This window comes from Cheilinus undulatus, linkage group 8 (genome assembly GCF_018320785.1).
Source record: "Cheilinus undulatus linkage group 8, ASM1832078v1, whole genome shotgun sequence".
NCBI classification, from domain to species: domain Eukaryota; kingdom Metazoa; phylum Chordata; class Actinopteri; order Labriformes; family Labridae; genus Cheilinus; species Cheilinus undulatus.
Genome location: NC_054872.1, coordinates 20,547,877 through 20,567,246, shown reverse-complemented (window position 1 = coordinate 20,567,246; position 19,370 = coordinate 20,547,877). Strand labels below are relative to the sequence as shown.

Here is a 19,370-nt window from a genome sequence, read left to right as displayed (position 1 = left end):
GATAAATGCAGCCATACTCTAGAAAACACACCTGATGTTCATGTTGTGTATTGTACCATAACTTCAGATATATAAAGTTATTTTGAAGGCTCAATATGAATGCATAGCAACATTGAAGATTCTTTACTGGAATTCTAGTTTTGGAAAAGCGTGGTTGGTGCAACTCAGCCTTATTTTATTTTATTTATTCAGAATGTATATTTGATACACGGATACAAAACTTACATCAGATATGTTTTTATAAGACACGAGATATTTTAAAAGTTTTATTTTTTTTTTTTTTTGGTAGGTTCAAAGAATTTAATGAGAGTTATAATATTGAACTAGAACTATAATGATAAAGACCTCTTCCATTAATCATCAAAAACTTAGATGAGAAGAAGACACAGGAGACTCAGATGGCTTAAGCTGAGCTGTTTACTATTCCTGGCCAGAGAAACAGTGACATCAACACAGTGTGAGGTTGAAGCCAGATTTCTAATGAAGTTTCTTATACATCTTCGGCAACCTTAACCTTGATCATAACTCTAAATACGAGTCTACCGACTCCACTGAGTGACCTCCAGTCCTAAGACGTACTGGAGCCAAACTGTCTCTGTCTAAGATTCACAGACACACAAGCCATGAGGAAACAACCTTGACTATAGGCATGAACGGCATTTCATCTAACTCAAGCTGGTGAGTTTAGACTATCAACCCAGGAGAGGGGGAGAGACACCTGGAGTCTCCACTCCTGACAGTACATCTTGGTCTTAGCCTTGAAATAGAATATCTGAAGTATTACAAATGCCAGAAATACTGGAAATTTCCCTAACAAATAACCCGGAGGTTACAAGTCTCTGGCAGACACACAGCTTCCAAACTGTTTAGGTACAGCGGTGGGTCAAGAAGAAGGGCTGGGCTGGTTTCTGTAGTAGTGTGATTGCTAGAAATAAAAGTAAGGATTAGGATGAGGCCCTTTGTCCTCCAAAACTGATTCAGTTCATCCCTGAGTTATAGCGAACATTTGTGCAAAGTTTGTAAAAAATCCCTACAAGTGTCCATGAGATTTTATGTTCACAAGCAATGCAACTGACAGTACAGCTACATGTAGTTTTCAAAACAATATTTCAAGCTGAAGCCATTTTACTGATTAAGGATAAAATAATGAATACAACTACTCTGAATTTCTTTGGTTGGACTATATGCACAAAAGTCTGGCCACACCTGTTGATTATTGAATTCAGGTGTTTCAATCAGACGACCGTTGCCACAGGTCGTTCTGAAGTTCTCAGTAGTTTCAAGTGTGGTACTGTGATGGATGCCACCTTTGCAAGAAATGGTTTTTGAAATTTCCTCCCTGCTTGATATTCCACAGTCAGCTGTAAGTGATGTTATTAGAAAGTGGAAGGGTTAAGGTACAACAGCAACTCAGCCACAAAGCAGAGGACCATGTACAATCACAGAGCAGGTCAACGACTGCTACGAAGCATGGTGCGTAAAAGTTGCTAACACTCTGCTGATTACAACCCCTGAAAGTGTAATGGCCAAATACTTTTGTCTATATAGTGTTTGTTGTTGTAGCTCTCCTTAAAAGTCTTAAAATGTGCATACTTGTTATGTTAAGCTACTTTTTTGTTTTAATTCATTTAACTGAATTTTCAATAACATGGTCAGGCTAAGCATTTAATAATAAATCTAAGTATTATTGATATATTTTTAAGTAGAACAGAAAATAACTGTATATCGACAACCATGTTTGAACAGATGAGTGGTTGAGCCGTAGTTTGGTCAGACTTACTCAAAGTACTCCTGAGCAGGGGTGGACTTTTGTGTCTCATTGGCTGAGCTGTTGGTGGCCCATTCAGAGCAGTTTGCACTGTTCCAGGTGTTGTTGCAGTGGACCCAAGGTAGCTCGCCAGTGAAAGACGAGAACAGGTAGAACATCGCCCAGGAGATGATGACATTGTAGTAGAAACCAACGTAGAGGGAAATGAGGATCACCGTAAAGCCTACACCTGTAGAAGGAAGACATTGGTTAATATTTATAGACGTTTAAAGACAGCTTTATGGGAGATAAAACAGTAGATCAGCTGTGCACACTTCATGAACAAGCGGAGATATCCGCCCCATGAGGACGACTTTGACTAATGCAAGTATGTCAATCAGGGATGTACAGTACCATATGTTTAATTCTTCTATTGACTTTATAAATCAATCACTGTCGATATAGTTTGGCTTTTTTGCCCAAAAGAGTTACAAAAAACTCTTTAATGTTAAAGTGAAAACAGATGTCTAAAAACTAGTGTTCATTAATTAAATGAAACATGTATTGTGAAATAAGTGACTTCATATTCACCCACTTTAAAGTGACTGACCAAATTCAACAGAGGTCCAGCCAGTCGGTAGCAGTAGTCTTACAATTAGTCAAATGGGAATCGTCTCTAAATATGTGTAGACAGTGCTTGTGCACAAAGAGACATTTTGGTTTTTAGAGTAATTGGGGGGAGTTTATCCTCTTGCAGACGTACAGTACATTGAGAATTCAATGATATTTTTCTTTTTTGGCATAAATGTGGTGGCCTCAAAAAGCATCCAATCCTCTTGTGAATTTGGCCCTGTGCTTACAAATGATTTAAATGAAGGGGAATAAATAAATGGAGAAAAGCAGCAGACCTAAAATCAAGCCTTTGGTGAAATAAAACATAATATGGGCTGATTTCAGCAGAAAAAGGTTCTGTTGACTGTTTATAGTATGATAACATTTTAAGAATTGACGTACATTCCCTAAATGATACAAACTTATCTATTGCTTTACTGCACAGTGAAAATTCACCACCTTTAAGTAGAATTTATCCCATTGTGAGCCCAGTAGCCTTCAAGCCTAACAACTTCCAACCTTCCCTCTTGACGTGTTTTTGTTAGCAACCTATCTGCCCTTTCTGTAAATCTGAAACCCTGACCACTCTTCTAAGGCTGAATCTAATTGTTAACCTTTGCTTAGAAGCATGACCACAACTGAGCCTTATTGATCTCTTTGTAATGTGGATGTGATATTTGTACAGGCATTGATGCCTTTTGTTAGCGCACCATGTAGCCATGCTATCTCTCCATCTCAACCATCTCCCCCTCTCTCTGTCATTTTCCTTGAATGCATTGATCTTGAGAGGAAACCAGCTTGTTGATCAGAATAATTACTGTCAATATGGCCATGTGTATGTGTATGTTTGAATAATTACAGTTATTCCCCTGCTGAGAGACAGCGAGAGGGTGAAGTGTGTGATTAGAGCGTCATCCTACCCAGTGTGGTCCCTAGCAGACAGGGGGCTTAGACACACATGAAGGATCACAGTCGCGCTGTGGGCCACCTTCAGACCAGCAAGGGCATGATGCAACAAAAGACGGCAGTATGTCATCAAATCTTGAAGCAACAGATGGTCTGATTTGAATAATGTTGTTTGAGGTTGTATTTATGTTGCAGAGTTGGCTTTCAAGTATGGATTTATGTGAAATCCAAATTAGTTTGATATAAACAATGGAGAGAATATGTACAAGGCTGACTTAGAAGCTGTGTGAAAGCATAAAAAGTTTAACTAAACAAAGTGTTTTTTCTGTTCATGGAAGCATTTCAGTGTTTGTCTCCCCATTAGTTTGGATGGCATCTTTCTAAACTACACTTTGCTTATTGATGTGTTGAAAAGTACCCAAGTGTCAGCCGCTGTTCTACGCCACTATCTGACAGAAGAATTTGGACAATCAGGACAAGAGTCTAAAAGCCCAATTTTCATTTGCTTTCCATCTGAGTGCCATCAGAACCTGATGTGCGGAGGATAAACAATGCCTGTCGCTGCTCCACGCAGAGACAGTCAGACAAAAGATACTGGCATGTGGACAGACAGGCATGTAGGCAGACAAGCAGACAGAGAGACATGTACATATTAAAGAAAGATTACTATCAGGCAGAGAGACAGGCATGTAGGCAGACGGACAAAGGGACAGACGTAGGTACAAGTCATACTTCATAACAGGCAGGTGCCAAAGATGTGCATATTCATCAGTGTGGGCTTGTTGAAGTGTGTGGCATAAAGTGTGCCCCCTCTTACCTTTAAATAGGGGGCAGATCTTCCAGACCCCTGCTGCCCCCTCTCTGTTATACTGTCCCAGAGCCAGCTCCATGTAGAAGAGAGGCATTCCTGCTATCACCATGAAGAACAGGTATGGCACCAGGAACGCACCTGCACACACACATAGGTATATTAGTTTCAAGAGCTATATAGTGGAAAGGAAATGTATCTATTTAGATTTATTTAACTCTTTAAAGGGCAACCAGTAAAATACTGCTGTCGGATTACAGTCTGAACTAAATTAGCACACTTGTAAAAGAGATCTCGATCTCAATGGGTTTTTTATCTGGTTAAACAAAGTTTAAATAAAAATAAAATAAAATAAACATTTAAGTTAAAAAGTAGATGGCGTAATAAGATACAAACGGTTAGTTAACAAAAAAAAAAAAATTTTGACTGGCTGAAATACGTATGTCTTTTCAACTCCTGAACCATGCTACATTCCTCAGTTGCCCGCATCTTCACCTATTTCTTGACCTGTAGAATATACATGGTTTCTATCCATCAGTAAAAACGGGGCATTGGCCACTGGGAGGCATTAAGTGTATATCTACCAATTAATGGACAATAGTCACATAAAGAGGGTCTCTATATAAGTGAAGGACCTTATTGATCCATGGTATTAAGTACCAAAAATGTAAGGCTTTGAACAGATGCATGCATAGATGAAACAGCCCCATAGTTGTTTAGATGCATAAAAGTGCATCATTCCATCTTCTTCCACTTATCTGAGGCCAAGTAGGGTAACAGGCTAAGCAAGTTAACCCAGACATCCCTCTCCCCTGTTACACTTTCCAACTCCCTCTTGGGGATCCAGAGTTGGTCCCCCAGACTAGACAGGAATTATAATCCCTCCAGCGCATTCTAAGTCTACCCCAAGGTCTCCTACCAGCCAGACATGCCCGGAAGATCTCCAAAGGGAGGGCCCAGGAGGCATCCTGATCGGACACCTGAACCACCTCAACTGGTTCCTTCCAATTGTGAAGAAGTAGCATTTATACTCCTAGTTCTCTCTGGATGCCTGAACTCCTTACCCTATCTCAAAGGCTGAGCCTAGCCATCCTGCAGAGAACAATCATTTCTGTGATCCCCATCCCCACCACTGGAGTGCAGTCCCCCCATTGAGGTGTGCTGCTCCCTCCCCCACATGACTGTAAACTCTGGCCAGGTTAAGAGACAGCTGGAAAGACTCCACCTCTGCAAGGCTCCAGGCCCTGACGGCATTAGCTCCAGGGTTCTGAAGACTTGTTCCAGCCAGCTGTCTCCTGTTATTCAACATCTCTTCAACCTGAGCCTGTGCCAGGAGAGGATACCAGTACTGTGGAAGACATCCTGCCTTATACCGGTACCCAAGAAGACGACCCCATCTGACCTCAAGGACTACCGGCCGGTCGCTCTCACATCACATGTGATGAAGGTGCTGGAGAGGCTGGTCTTGACCCACATCAGGCCACAGGTGAGACTATCCATGGACCATGGATGCTGGACAGACAACGGAGTACTTTCTCAAACAGACTGGTGCAGCTCCACTGCCACAAGGACAGATACAAAAAATCTTTCCTACCCAAGGCAATAACTCTCTATAACAGTTCACCTCTGTCAAGCAGAGAGCTGCCACCCTGACCGTCCGCTTCCTTAAATGCCGCCATCTTCTTGCCCTGTTTTTATTGCACATCTTCATCTTGCACAGTCTTTCCACTTATTAGCCAGTACTCTTTCTGGTTGTAAAATTTGCTCTGTGTTTCACAATTGTACTTGCACTTTAAATGCACACCTTACTGTTTATTTACTGTGTATTATATTTTCTTCTGCTGTTTACATGTTGATTTCGAGCTGCTTTAACACCAAAATTTCCCAGTTTGGGATCAATAAAGTACATCTATCTATCTATCTATCTATCTATCTATCTATCTATCTATCTATCTTACCCAGAGTTCATGACCATGGGTGAGGGTTGGGAAGTAGATCGATTGGTAAGCTCCCTCAGCTCCTTCTCCACCACCATGGTCCAGCACAACACCTGCATTACTGCTGACACTGCACCAATCCACCTGTCAACTTCACTCTGCCTTTTACCCTCAGCAAAAGAAATGCAAGACTTGTTTCAGAATTTAAACCCCATCTACAACTTTAACTTTTCACAAGTTGTTTGATAAATAATCCAGAGTGTTCAAACAGACTCAGTCACATCACCCTCAGACATGATAACAGAAGACTGGTTAAGTGTATTTTTCCATGAAATAGGGAGTTTTTATTCCACATCAATTAGAGAAAATCTAAGTTTTATAATTAAGTGAATTTGTGTATCCTTTTAGAGCATAATTATGTAAACCTAATTCATGTCTAAAAGGTGATTGAGTAAAGAGCAGCATTCACTGTCAGCTTACTGACACCTCACCCTTGATTTTATTATCTTGCTTGACACTTAATGCAAATTATTACATGTCACGGTTGATGGTGAAAGCCCACAGAGACGAAATGCCAAGCAGAGGGGTGTCATCTGTCACCATAACAGTTCACGACTTTGTGAAACTTTATAGGTACTTTTTTAGAGTAGGTTTGATTGACACCTGATGCAAAGTTCATGGAAAGTTCATGCGCACACAAATGGATGTGGTACATGATCAGACAGAGAAAAATCTGTGAATACAAACATGCTTATACAAAAGTTTGGGTTGAGTAAAAACATGGAAGGGGCACAAAATTAGAAACTAACTGCAACTGCAGGTAAACAAGAAATTTTATAGGTTGTGATTTCAACATTTGTCTTTTATCCAATGGTGAGTGATCAATTTAAAGCATAGTAAGATTCCATGGATAAAATGATTATACTACAAAAACAAACTGGAATCAGTGACACACAGTCAGCCTTGACTATCTCTACGGTATTGCTGACGGCTCTTAAACGTAATGAAAGCTCTATGTTAAACAGCCATAATTAGTGGCAGTGATTGTTGGTGCTAATCTATTCAGAGCAGCTGTGCTGGTTTTTCTCCTATTTTGATCTCTGTGAAGTGCTAAAAAAAATCTCAAATAACAGCCAGCTAAAACACACATGAAATGTAGTACAAAAACAATGTCATCTGCATACATGTGCAATACAACCAATACACACACTTGTAGGCATGCAAAATGTGTATAGGCAGAAATAGAGTGTACAAGAGTGTAAATATATTCTTGCTCTGTCTTTCCCTTTTTTACATGCTCTATCTCATCCACTGTCTTTTTCTTTTCACTCAAAATGCTCAAATACTTCACAGCTAGACCTTATTTCCTTCCTTTTTAATTACATAAAAGCCAAACTCCCCCTCTTTTACTCTTTTATTTCCTTTCTTTTGTTAAAGATTAGATAGACTGAAAGCAGCCCTGCTCACCTCCTCCATTCTTGTAGCAGAGGTATGGGAATCTCCACACATTGGCAAGATCCACTGCAAATCCTATCACAGACAGGAGAAAGTCGATTTTCTTGCCCCAGGTCTCCCTCTCCTCCTCCTCGTTGGGGTTGAGCTCAGAAGAAGCGGGAGCCACCAAGTTGGTCGAGGTGAACTGAACACCATTCTGCTCCTTCACCAAGATCAACTCCACCTAAAAGAGTTAGAATCACAGAGTAGAAATAAAAGACCAGGAAATATTTATTAGAGAATTGATTATAAGCCTGAGACTGCATTTTTAAAATTACCTCATGGCATCACACATGTGAACCAGTAAAATTCACCTTAATTTCTTTAAGGTTAATGCACCAATCTTTTTGTCCATGACCACACAGCTGTGACATCATCATGCGTTATATTTGTCAAATGATTGCGAGAAATTAAAGCCACATTCTGCATTGCAATCACATTGTGTGGAAGGTGCATTTTTAAGCTCTCTTATGGTTTATTTGATAGCAATAGGTCAATTAAAGCAGGAAATATGATCATTTGAAAATTTGATTTTATATATGGGGTTCCATACAATACATGACTGGCACTGGCATTTCCTTCACAACTTTAGCCGACTGTGCCATTTTTGTAAAAGAAAAAAATCTCTTATTTGTTTACAATCTGCTAATCATTGTTTCTGTCAAAATGCAACCAATGTAATATAATTAGGGCCCAAGCACTGACCTCAGAATGAGGACCCTATTGTATCTGTAGGTCTTCTTAGATATTATGTTTACGACACTTCACTGCTTGTTTTGGAGGTCTTAACTTGCCCAAAAAGTCCCAAAACCGTCCATAAAATTGTCCCCCAATGGAAATTTTTGTGTTCTGTGGAATTGTGCAGTCCATTGCACAGAGCCTCCCCAGGGACCCCAAGAGTGAGATAAAGGACTGGGAAAGACCAATATGCATGAGAATCAGTACATATATGTATCAGGTCTAGATGAAATAAAAAGTCTCTTGGGACCATCCTCTAAAATATACAGGAAACACACTACAAACAGTTACAGGTCAAATTTGGCAGTTTTTTGGCTGTTTTGGGCTGCATCACTGTTGTCACTTCTGAAAGATATCCTCCAACAGATTTCCTTGGGTTGTATCCTAATTTTTTGTGCTTATTCTAGACAAGATTGACATCTAAAGTTGTGGTATCTGTGAGTTTTCACCATAGGGCAGGGCTGTGAATGGGGCCCAAATTTGGAAAAACTTTTTTCCATATTTTTTTGAAGTGTGCCAACTATTTTTATTTCTATACAACTGAGTGCTTATGGCAGTCATCACCAAACTTCACAGGAATGATCACACTTTGACTGTGAATACACGCATTCATCATTATCATCACTTTGTCACAGCACCCCCTTCTGGCAGTTGATCATTTCCTCCTCTGTGACACAAGTGAAAATTGCAATAAAATCATTGGACATAATTGTTATTTGGCTCTTCAATGATGGAAAAGTAATAAAACTGGCACACAACATCCTCAATGACCCAACACACATCCTGCACCAAGAAAAATAAACTCCTACCACCAGGAAAATGTTTCAGAGCCAGCGGTCACAAAATAAAACTCTCATTCATCACCTCATCTATAACACTTTTAAACAGTCACAGTCATAACATCCCTCTGCTGAAAAGCAGATATCACCCATAGCTTTTGTTTTTAACTTATATTTATTTTACTTAAGGTTTAATTTGTGTCTTGCTTACTTAGTTTTATTTATTGTATTTTAATTATTTGTATTGCATTTCCCTTTTATTATGCGCCTTAAGGGTTGTGCACAATATTCAACACTGTGCAATATGTGTTTGGCTTGTGTGTTGTTTGTGTGCAGCTGTACTTGGCACTTTTAGCCCAAAACAAGTTTACTTCTGGACAATAAAGTATATCTTATCTCATCTCATATGGTCTTATTTTATTCTCATTTCATCCCATCTCATCTAACAAGGACATTTTGGTGTTCTTGTTACCAGGAACCCATTCGCGTTCCACTGGAAAGGGCTCACTGACTCACTTGGGTACCGACCCAGCAGGAGAGAACCACTGGTTTAGTGGACAAAAAAAAAAAAAAAAAAGAAAAGAAAAAGAAAAGCCATAGATACAAATGTATTCTGTGTAAAAAAAAAAAAAAAAAAAAAAAAAAGTTAAAAAAATTTAAAAAAAAAAATTATATATATATATATATATATATATATATATATATATATATATATACAGTGCTTAACAAATTTATTTATTAGACCACCTGTCTCAGAGACCATCCAGCATCATGAAGTGCTTTAATGCGGACTCTTTCATTTTCAGTGAGCTCTCCACGTTTTACCATTTTGAACAGGAATGAGGAATTTCAAACTGAATTCACCTTTTTATACCCAAATTTGAGCCGGCTCACTGGGCCTCTCTGAAAAGTCAAAAATGAATCAAGCATAACATTCAACCACTAAAACTAATTTTTCTGTTCAGGAATGCAAGTAAATAACTATAATTTGAGATATTAATCACGAAATAATAATGTGCTTTACTATTTTTTTCAGTTTTTTTGTAAATCGGTAAATTTGAAAATTCATGGATAACAATAATAATTATATTTTAGCATTAAAAATATCATTTGGGTTAAGGAGCTTCTACATATTAGTGTATTAACCATTGCAGAAACATACAAAATAATTTTGGTTTTACCAATTTCTACCAATGCTGTTAATTTAGGGCAGCTGTGGCATAAACCTTACTTTGGGTGGTGGTCTAATAAATTTGTTAAGCACTGTATATATACACATACTCTTTAAAAAATCATTTTGTCTTAACGCACACTGGTGCATTAAGACAAAATGATAAAGGCTACTTTTTCATGTGTTTTGTTTTTTTATTCTGTCACTGATCAAGATGACAATTGTGACTATAAGACTAAAACATGTCAGAAAGTATCAAAATTTCCAAAGTTGGAAATCTCAAAAAAGCTTAAATTTTTCCACTGTATTTCTCATAGACTCTGTCATAGATATATTTAGAGTGCAACATATGTATTCTTGATAATCTGGTGTAAAAATTACAAATAACAGTTACAAAAGGTTTTGGATTTTCTCCATTCAATCAACAACTGTGAATAAGGTGGATATGGCAGAAAAAACATGCATTTTTAGCTTCTATTTGTGTAATTCATTAGCTCCCAAATGGTTAAGCAAAGGCATATCTAGCAGTGCGTTGTGAATTCAAACAACTACGCATGATAAATGAACTATACATCCACTAAAGACACTGCAAGGCCTGTTCAAAAGGCCATTTTACAGTGATATGAAGATGGTGTGCCTTGAGATTTTGGCTTGATCTTAGGTGTGCCTTAGGCAAAAAAATGTTTGAAAAGCACTGCTTTATCTAATACAGTAGGTTAGAGGTTGTGATGAAAATATGATGCCAAACATGAACATGGTAAACATTTTCTGAGTGGTTTATATTGTTAAGAGAAAAGTACCAGCAAAACTGTAAAAATAGCATGTGGACTTCTAAGGGTTGAAATTTTTGCTTTCCCAAAGTGTTGCTCTTGTTACAATTATTGTGTCTTTTCCACCCAAGCTTTCTGTGTCCTCATAAATTGAACATGACAGACCATTTAAGAGAGAAATGCTCTTAATTAAAGAACTTGCACCATGCGGTGATGCAATTAGGTTTCCTTAATCCAAATGAATGGCATATCATTGACCCGACCGTGATTGTGTCAGAACTGCACTGACCTCTTTGGGGCCCATGGTGTTGGAGGTGGGTTTTTCTGGGGCTACAACTGAGGACATCAGGCCGACAGGGACTCTGTCTGTTAGCATGGAGAGGTTCACAACTTTCTGGAAAAAATACCAGCGGTTGTGGGAAAGGAAGGAAGTGAGGTGGAGGTGAAGAGTCTGCTGCAGAGTGAAAACGAAACATGGGTAGAGACTTTTAATATCCTCTGTTTGGGTACCTGCAAATACAGCCAAACACAAATTCTGCAAAAAAAAAAAAAAAAAAAAAAAAAGCAAATGACAATTCTATTTATGGGCTTTAGTTTTAAAAAATTACTCTACTGGCATATTCACACACTGAGCCTCACTTGTTACAAGAAATGCATTCAATCAGTTTTCTTTAAGCACAAAAATTTTAAGCTGCAGAAATGTAATACATGTAGAAGTCGACATTTAAAGTTATATAGGTGAAAAAAAAATTAAAAAACAAACATGGGTTGGAGAAAAGGAACCCTGAGCAATGGGATACATGCTGAGGGTAAAAGAGGGTGTGGAGGAGTGTCTCTAAATGGCCATCGTAGCATGCTCTTTTCATTTCACACTTGTTGATCGCCATTTTGCTCACAGATCTGGTCCAGTGTCTACTGACCTTGTCCAATCATAACACGTTCATAGGACACTTTGGATCAGACTTTTGTGTTTAGAATTCTTCATTTTGAAACTGTAGCATTATGGGTTTCTTCAAAATAGAAATAAACCTGACTTTTTTATTGCTGTTTTGCATTTGTTTAAACTAGTCGTTAAATCTGTGGTAACCTGGATATTCATCTACTTGTGTTTGGACCATGTGAAACTTGTAAACAGTCCCTCTTAACGAATCAAATAGTCATTTAAACTTCACTCAATTGAGATTTTTTTTTCCAGTTTCAATCTTTTATCGGGTAATTTCTACCATCATAAGACACTAACATACATTGCATGCTAAAACAAATGCTGTTTAATAAAAATTAAGAAAAAATCTTTTAAAATTGCATCAAATTTTAAAAGAAATGCCATTTGCAAAATGCAAAACACACTTACTTTTATGAAATGATGTGTGAAATCTCCAGTTATCACTTTAGAAAATTTAATTCCAGCTATGCTGATGTTCCTCAGAGCTCTGCAAATGGATGCTGACCATATTTACGCAGATCGTTCTCGAGAAGTTAAGTCTGCCTCAGTTGACTCAAAAATGGTAAAAGAAACAAAAATGGTTCAAGATTAGGGGGATGTAGCTGAGTTTAGAAAAAGATGATGAAGTGTGATGAGTTAAAGGTGTCTCTCCTTCCCTCTTTGGCTCCAGGGACAGACACACAGAGCCCTGAGTACCCTGTGGTCTGGTATGGAGATCTATCCGCGATACCACTCTTGTATGAGAAACAATCAACAGCACCCCCCATCCCCGTCACTCTCCTCCCTCCCTCCCTATCCAAGCTTCATCTGTTCCTCCTCCTCTCCCCATCACTGCATTTTTTTTCTTACCTGATGACTTTCCTTCTGTGAGAATCTGCAGATTAAGCGTAAAGAAATTAATCATTTCTACAATGAAATAAGATACAATGAGTTCCCCTGCCTGATTTTTTTTTTTTTATCAGTACCTTCAGAAGCAATACATATGATGTAAGAACATTATGGATTTTATTTACACAGCATTACTGTTAGGCGTGGAAATACCTGAAGGATTATGTCATTCTTACTGGATTGTGCATTCACTTTAATAACCTAAAGACCCATGAAAGGCTTTCACTATGAGAAAATGCCTTTTTAATATCATCCTTTAAAGTTAGTCCTCTGCTTGATTTAATGTTTTAATACAAGCCTGAAAAACCAATCCTAATCCGACTTTATGGAAAGTTTTCATATATCAGGCTTTTACAGTTTTTTCTTGTCACAAGTTTTTTGCTCACTTTAACCAAACAGTTATTTTAAAAAAATACTGCACAGTATGTAGTAGTAAGTGGTAAAAGTTCATGATCTTCTTAAACACATATTGAGATCTTTATTTTGTACCAATTCAATGGTTATTTTTGGGCATTACATGTATTATGTAGAATAATCTGAGTACTTATGCTATTTCGTTAACTGAAGAGCAGCGGTTACCATGGAACGGTGCAAACTCTTAGTCATTTTTAAATTCCTTTGATGAAATTCAAAACTTATTCTATCTCAGTCTGCTTTTTTGTAATGACTTAAACTAAGGGTAATTGACAGCCAGTTTTGAAACAGCTTTTTTTTTAAATTAAAAAAGGAGTTTCAGGTTGAAGATTATCAGTGTGTCTTACATTACAAACTACTGTTAGTCTACTGTTCCATACAGCAAGGCCACCATAAAGGGGGGATAAATGGGGGAGATTTCTAGGGCCCAGCCAAACTGGGGGCCCATGGAGGTGAGAAAAATTACGCTCTATTTTAAAGGTAATCTGTTAAAACCATATTTATATTTAACCTGAGCAGTTACCACTCCTATCAAAGAAGCAAAAACTAAATTTTTGTTTATTCTGCCACAACTTCATTTTACCAATCATCATGCACCTGTCATATTTTAAATCTGTCATTCTCTCTTTCACAGTCAACCTGTTGTTTCAGTGTTGACACTGCAACCCTCCTCCACCCCAGCCACCTCCATTCAGTTCATCAGTATTCAGTCCAGATCCTCACAGGATTTCTGTTCATCTGATCCTGCATACCTCCGACTGCTTCTCAAACCACCTCTTTGGCTCCTGGTCAAGCTTTTCAGAAGTCTACTCCTCATCTGATCCTGCATCCCTCATTAACACTACCACAGGTGTCAAGACTCATAGAGAGGTGCCCTATTCCTGCTGGATGCCTCACTACCCAATCAAATACATGAAGTCATCACAGTGGCGTCTAATCGGCAACATTGCCCTTTTTTTTATTAAAATGTGTGAATAAATTATTATTAAACTCATATTAATTCTCTCCTGGTTGAATTTATGCTTTAGAAAAGCATGGCCTTTTTTCAAAATTTAAACCCCTTCAGAGCTAAGTAATGGTGTCAGAATGCCACAAACATCTGAATGCCAGAGTATAAATGACTTTAAATGAAAAATAACTTAAAAAAAAAAAAAAAAAGGTAAAAATTGGCAAAAACAGGACAACCCACTGTGGATTGTTTTTGGTCATATGCTGGTGAGAGCGGATTGCTCCACTACCCTGATCTCTCTCTTACCCATGTTTTTGAGTGCTTCCCTAAGTTATACTGGCACTGAACATGTCACACTCCCACGGAGAGTGTGAGACATAAACAACATCCTCCTTAAATGTGAGGTATTCTGTATACCCTGAACACCTTATCACCTAAAAGTCTCAATGAAAAAATGGATAACCGCCCCTTTTTGTAATGTCTTTAGTAATGTTTTTTGTGACTCACCTATATTTATACTGTAACACTCTGTCATCCTATGCAATCATGAGTTTGTGCCTTTTAGCCTGCTGTTGTGATTGTTGTCTTGCCTGTCTTGCCTGTGATAGATGACTGTTTATCTCTAACTTATGAACGGCCCCTACAGTACTTAGAGGCGCCTCTCTAGTTCAGTAATGTATTTGATGACGGCTTCTTGCCTGATGTTTGCTACATTATACTATGGAGTTTTCTCTCTCTCTGATTGATTTTCTGTTTTTTACAGAGTTTTGGAAATGTGTTTTTGTGGTTTGGATCCACACTGTCATGTGTTCTTGTCCCATACTATGTGTTTAGAGATTGTTAGAATTTAAATATCTACATAATGATGCTAATGATTAAACACAGTATCTTGAACATGTGAAATTATAAATATCACATAGGGTCACTGGGTTATGTGTTGATATGTGATTTGTGAAACTTGCTCATGTGATGACTCATGAAATGGATCATGTGACTGCAAGTGTGATTACCACCACCTTTATATAATGAGCCACAATGCACTTGTCCTTTGAGTCTGATGAAAAGTAGCAGTGCTCGAAACATTACTACTTTGGTGCAATAAAAAATGTATTTTTGGAGCCCTGCAGTGTACAAGATGTTTTTTTGCAAAAAAAAAAAAATGTGTTCAAAGCAGCAAAAATTGGATTACAGCAGTAAATTGGGCAAAGGAAGGCAAAAAAAGAGTAAAAATGGGTAGAAAATGGTGAAAATCTGTTAAAAAGCAGCAACAGTGGGTTACAGGGGCTAAAATAGGCAAAAAGCAATAAAAATAGTAAAAACTGGCAGAGAAAGGCAGGGAAAATGTATAACACAGTGGAAAAAAATTAGTTCAAAGAAGCAAAAATTGGAAAAGTGGCAGAATTTGTTACAGAAAGGAAAAAAGTGTCAAGGGGTCTGAAAATGTTGAAAAGCTTTAAAAAAGTGGAAAAAAACTGTTTTAAAGTGGCAAAACTGGCAGAAATAAAGGGGGGAATGGGCGTAGAGTGGCATAGAAGGACACATATGGGGGGCTAGAGTAAAGAAACAGGGTTAAAATGGGTGGTTACAAGGCAAACATAAGTCAAATGTGGAAACTGGCAGAAAAAATGATGCAAAGTGGTTAAAAAGTGGCCCAGATCAGTAATTTGGAACCCAATGACAGCTTCAACTGAAATGAGACATTAAGGAGCAAGAACAGGGTTTACCTAATTTCACATGTCTCTGGCTGCAGGGAGATGCTGCAGTGGCTTAACCAAAGTGTCCTGAGAGGAACAAGAAACCATGTGATTAATCCAATAAAAAAATGCATAATCATATTTTGATGAATGCATAAGTGCTGACAGCCTTAATTTGAAATAAACACAAGATACATGGGCCTTACTGAAAGGATAAGTGCTCTGTGAAGAAATGCCTAAACTCAACTCTTCCCTTATTATTGGACCCCACAACTCAACTGTTGATGGGCCAGGGTTGTCAACCTCCCTTTTTCAGTGTTTTATTCAGTTGGTCCCACAACACCTCAGGAAGGCTGAACAGTGAGCTCCCTCCTTAAGAGCTTGCACCGCCCATCATGCTAACACGCAGATGTTCTACTTACCAACTTTCTTGTCTTACCCACCTCATTACAGAGTCATAAGCAGCATTGCACCTTCAACGGACCCAGGTGTATAAACAAATCCAGTGAGTTGGCCTAGGCTGGGCTGGGAGATAGAGTAACAGGAGGTATACTCTGGGGAAGCTCTGACAAGTAACTTTTGCCAGGCTTTGAAGCATAAGGCTTAGTCCAACCCCAAAAATATCAGTGGAACAGATGCACTTTGTGCCAGCCTGTGGCATTACAGACTGACAACATGCATGTTTACACAAAGATGGAACGTCATCTCCCTGTAAGAAACAAACCAGGGTTAGTTACTTACTAATTAGATCTCTGTTAGCTCATACCTGCCTGCTCTGGAGCCGCCCTGGTTGAGCAGCAGAATGCCCAAGGCCAGGTAGAGGTAGCATCAGGCTGAGCAAGTCAACCCAGATGTCCCACTCCCCAGCAACACTTGTTGCAGAGGATCCAGAGGCATTCCCAGACCAGACACACCAAGGTCTACTCCCAAACAGATGTGCCCAGAAGAGGCTTCCTGATCAAATTCTCTAACCACCTCAACTTGGGTTGCACTGAGACTACTATGACTGTTTCAGAGTATCCAATCTCTGGACAATCCCAGAATAACTGCTGCCTCGGGACTCTACAATTTAGGCAAAACGTTTGGTGAACCAGTCTGTCTACCTTCCAGCCCTTACCTGTGGTCATGATGTGGTAACAAAAGAGTAAAATCACAGAAATACACTGCCTCAGCTAGCGTCCTTTGCAGGTTGCCTGGGTTCCTACAGTAAGGAGCTCTGGTAGCTGGAAGGAGCTTGGAGTAGGTCTACTGCTCCTTTGCAAAAACAAGAGCTGGCTTAGGATGGTTTGGTCATCAGATAAAGTGCCTCCAGTGTGCTTCAATTTGGAAGCCCTCCTGGCATTTCCAATTTGGAGAGGACCCTGCTTTGAATCGAAAAGTTGCTCCAGGGTTGACAACTCCCTTTGACTTGGGATTGGCCTGTAATTTCTTAGAAAGAGCTGGACAATGTTTCCAGGAAGTCTTGGTCAGTTAGCTGGCACAGTGACCCAGCTTTAGGCATTGCTGTTGTGGAACACCATCAACAGCTAAATGAGAAATCAAGCTTTAAGATTCTTGAATGCCTGCATTTAAACTCCATCTGTTAAATTTTAAAGTTCTTTTTTGCTGTTGTTGATGAAAACAGAACCCCTTTTTCCTTCTCATCCTCCACCAGACCCCAAAGACCCATCCCACCCACTCAATAGGCAAAAATCCCATTACTTGTTGTGTCTAATAGGCCAAAATGCAATCAGAAGCAAGACTTCTCCCATTTTAAACTCAACCAAAACAGGACTGGAGCATCAAATAACACAATCAGTCTGCTCCCCACGGACAGATTTATGACCCTTATGTCTGGAACGACAGCCCGTTGTTTGCAAGGCCATCGTGGTGATCAATTGACCACTAATCCTGTACACCAACACTGCCCTCACCATGGCACACACATTTTTAAAATGTAATCATCCATCAAGCCTCCAGCCTTATATCAGAAATTGTTGGGTCGATTTAAGCCGAGCTGGATGTATGAGGTTTCCGATGGCGCAATGACAATGGTGAGGTGAACATAATCGAGTGTCTTGTTTTCATAAATGCAACAGCTGAGACCCACAGAGAAGAGAGGCAAAGAGGAGGAGGAGGGAAGAAGAGCAGGGGACGGGTGAGGTAAAGTTGGAGGAAGGATACAGATGGCTGAAGCAGAGAATTAGGAGACTGAGGGGAAAGGTGAGAAGTTAATGGATGTAGTGTATTTCAGACTTCAATGATTGTTCCATATCTAAACTGGACAGTATCTCTACAGCTTTCGGAAAAAGGAGTGGAAACATCTTTTTTTTCCCCATAAAATTATTAAGTATCTTGTTCTGTTCTCTGGTATGATTGTAATCTTAAAACAGTGTTGTTGTTTTTTTTTTTTCAGAATCAGTGTGCAACACCATTTTTCTTCTTTCCACCTGTCTTGCTTTGTCTGAAAACTGTCTACAAACTTCCACAGGAAGACCAAAAAGAGGAATGAGGACAAATTCTTTGTCTGTTGAGTCATGACCCAAACCACTGATTCCAGACAATTAAAAGTGCCCCCCACCCCCCCTCAGAAAAAAACGACTACTTCACGTGCTGAGCAACGCAGTGGGGACTCTCATTAAGATATAAATGATGCATAATAAGTTCTGCAAGAGAGAATAGTTAAAGAAAAAACTTCATTAGCAAATGCTCCTCTTGTACATTCTTTATACTGTCTGTGGAGTAAGTAAAAAAAAAAAAAAAACAATCTCTTTATTTCAAGTGACACATGAAGAATTAGAGAAGCTAAGCTGACTGAATAAAGGACTCCTGACAAAGCAAGAAGTCTGAGAGGCAATGCTCAGCTGTGCTTTGAGCTAGAAGTTAATGCTAGCATAACACACTATGTGAAATTGTTTACAGACCACATTTGTAAAGAAAAAGACAGAAAATGCCACACAAGTGAAGGACAGATCCATATACATAGAAATTCAATCAATGGTAACAAAGGCATGCCAGGTAAATTCATTCAATTTGTTAACTCAACAAATCTATTAACATGCCTGTCATGTGTTATAGACTTTTTGTTCAAAGTAATTGATGTTTCAGTGCTCAGTAATATCACTGACATGGATTTCTGCTGTCTGGGCCTCCAAAAGCCAGTTTCACTCTTCATCTACTGTTTCTGAAGCACAATATTTAAGACTACTTCAATACAGTGTTACTCATCTAAAGAGGCTGTTCCTACAGTCGGTTACCTCAAGAGGGAGACATTTCTGCACCACACCAGCAGGACATGGCACACACTCATACATGGCTTATTCTACACATCAGTGTTACACAACTCTGCTAGACCAGAGGGCAAAATCATAAATTATAGCACGCACAAAGCTTGGCTTAACCTTTCATTTTCATCATTTTTCTTTACCAATTGTCAATAGAGATAATTATTTGTGCTAAAACACTAGTTTAAGCCGTTACTTTTTATATCCATTGTCAATTCCCAACTGAAGTTTGTCAACTGTCAGATGTGTGTCAACTC

General features: G+C 38.8%; 1 protein-coding gene across 1 annotated transcript in view; it reads right to left on the bottom strand.

Annotated features, from left to right (window-relative positions):
- slc6a3 (solute carrier family 6 member 3) overlaps positions 1 to 11,338 on the bottom strand; it is a 29,156-nt gene extending 17,818 nt beyond the window's left edge. The window contains exons 1-4 of the mRNA XM_041793841.1: positions 11,252 to 11,338; positions 7,478 to 7,688; positions 4,083 to 4,214; positions 1,781 to 1,997 (exon numbers count right to left, since the gene is read on the bottom strand). Of these exons, the coding sequence (XP_041649775.1) occupies positions 1,781 to 1,997; positions 4,083 to 4,214; positions 7,478 to 7,688; positions 11,252 to 11,338 (647 nt within the window). The remainder of the gene's footprint in view (positions 1 to 1,780; positions 1,998 to 4,082; positions 4,215 to 7,477; positions 7,689 to 11,251) is intronic.
- Between the last annotated feature and the right edge of the window lie 8,032 nt (positions 11,339 to 19,370).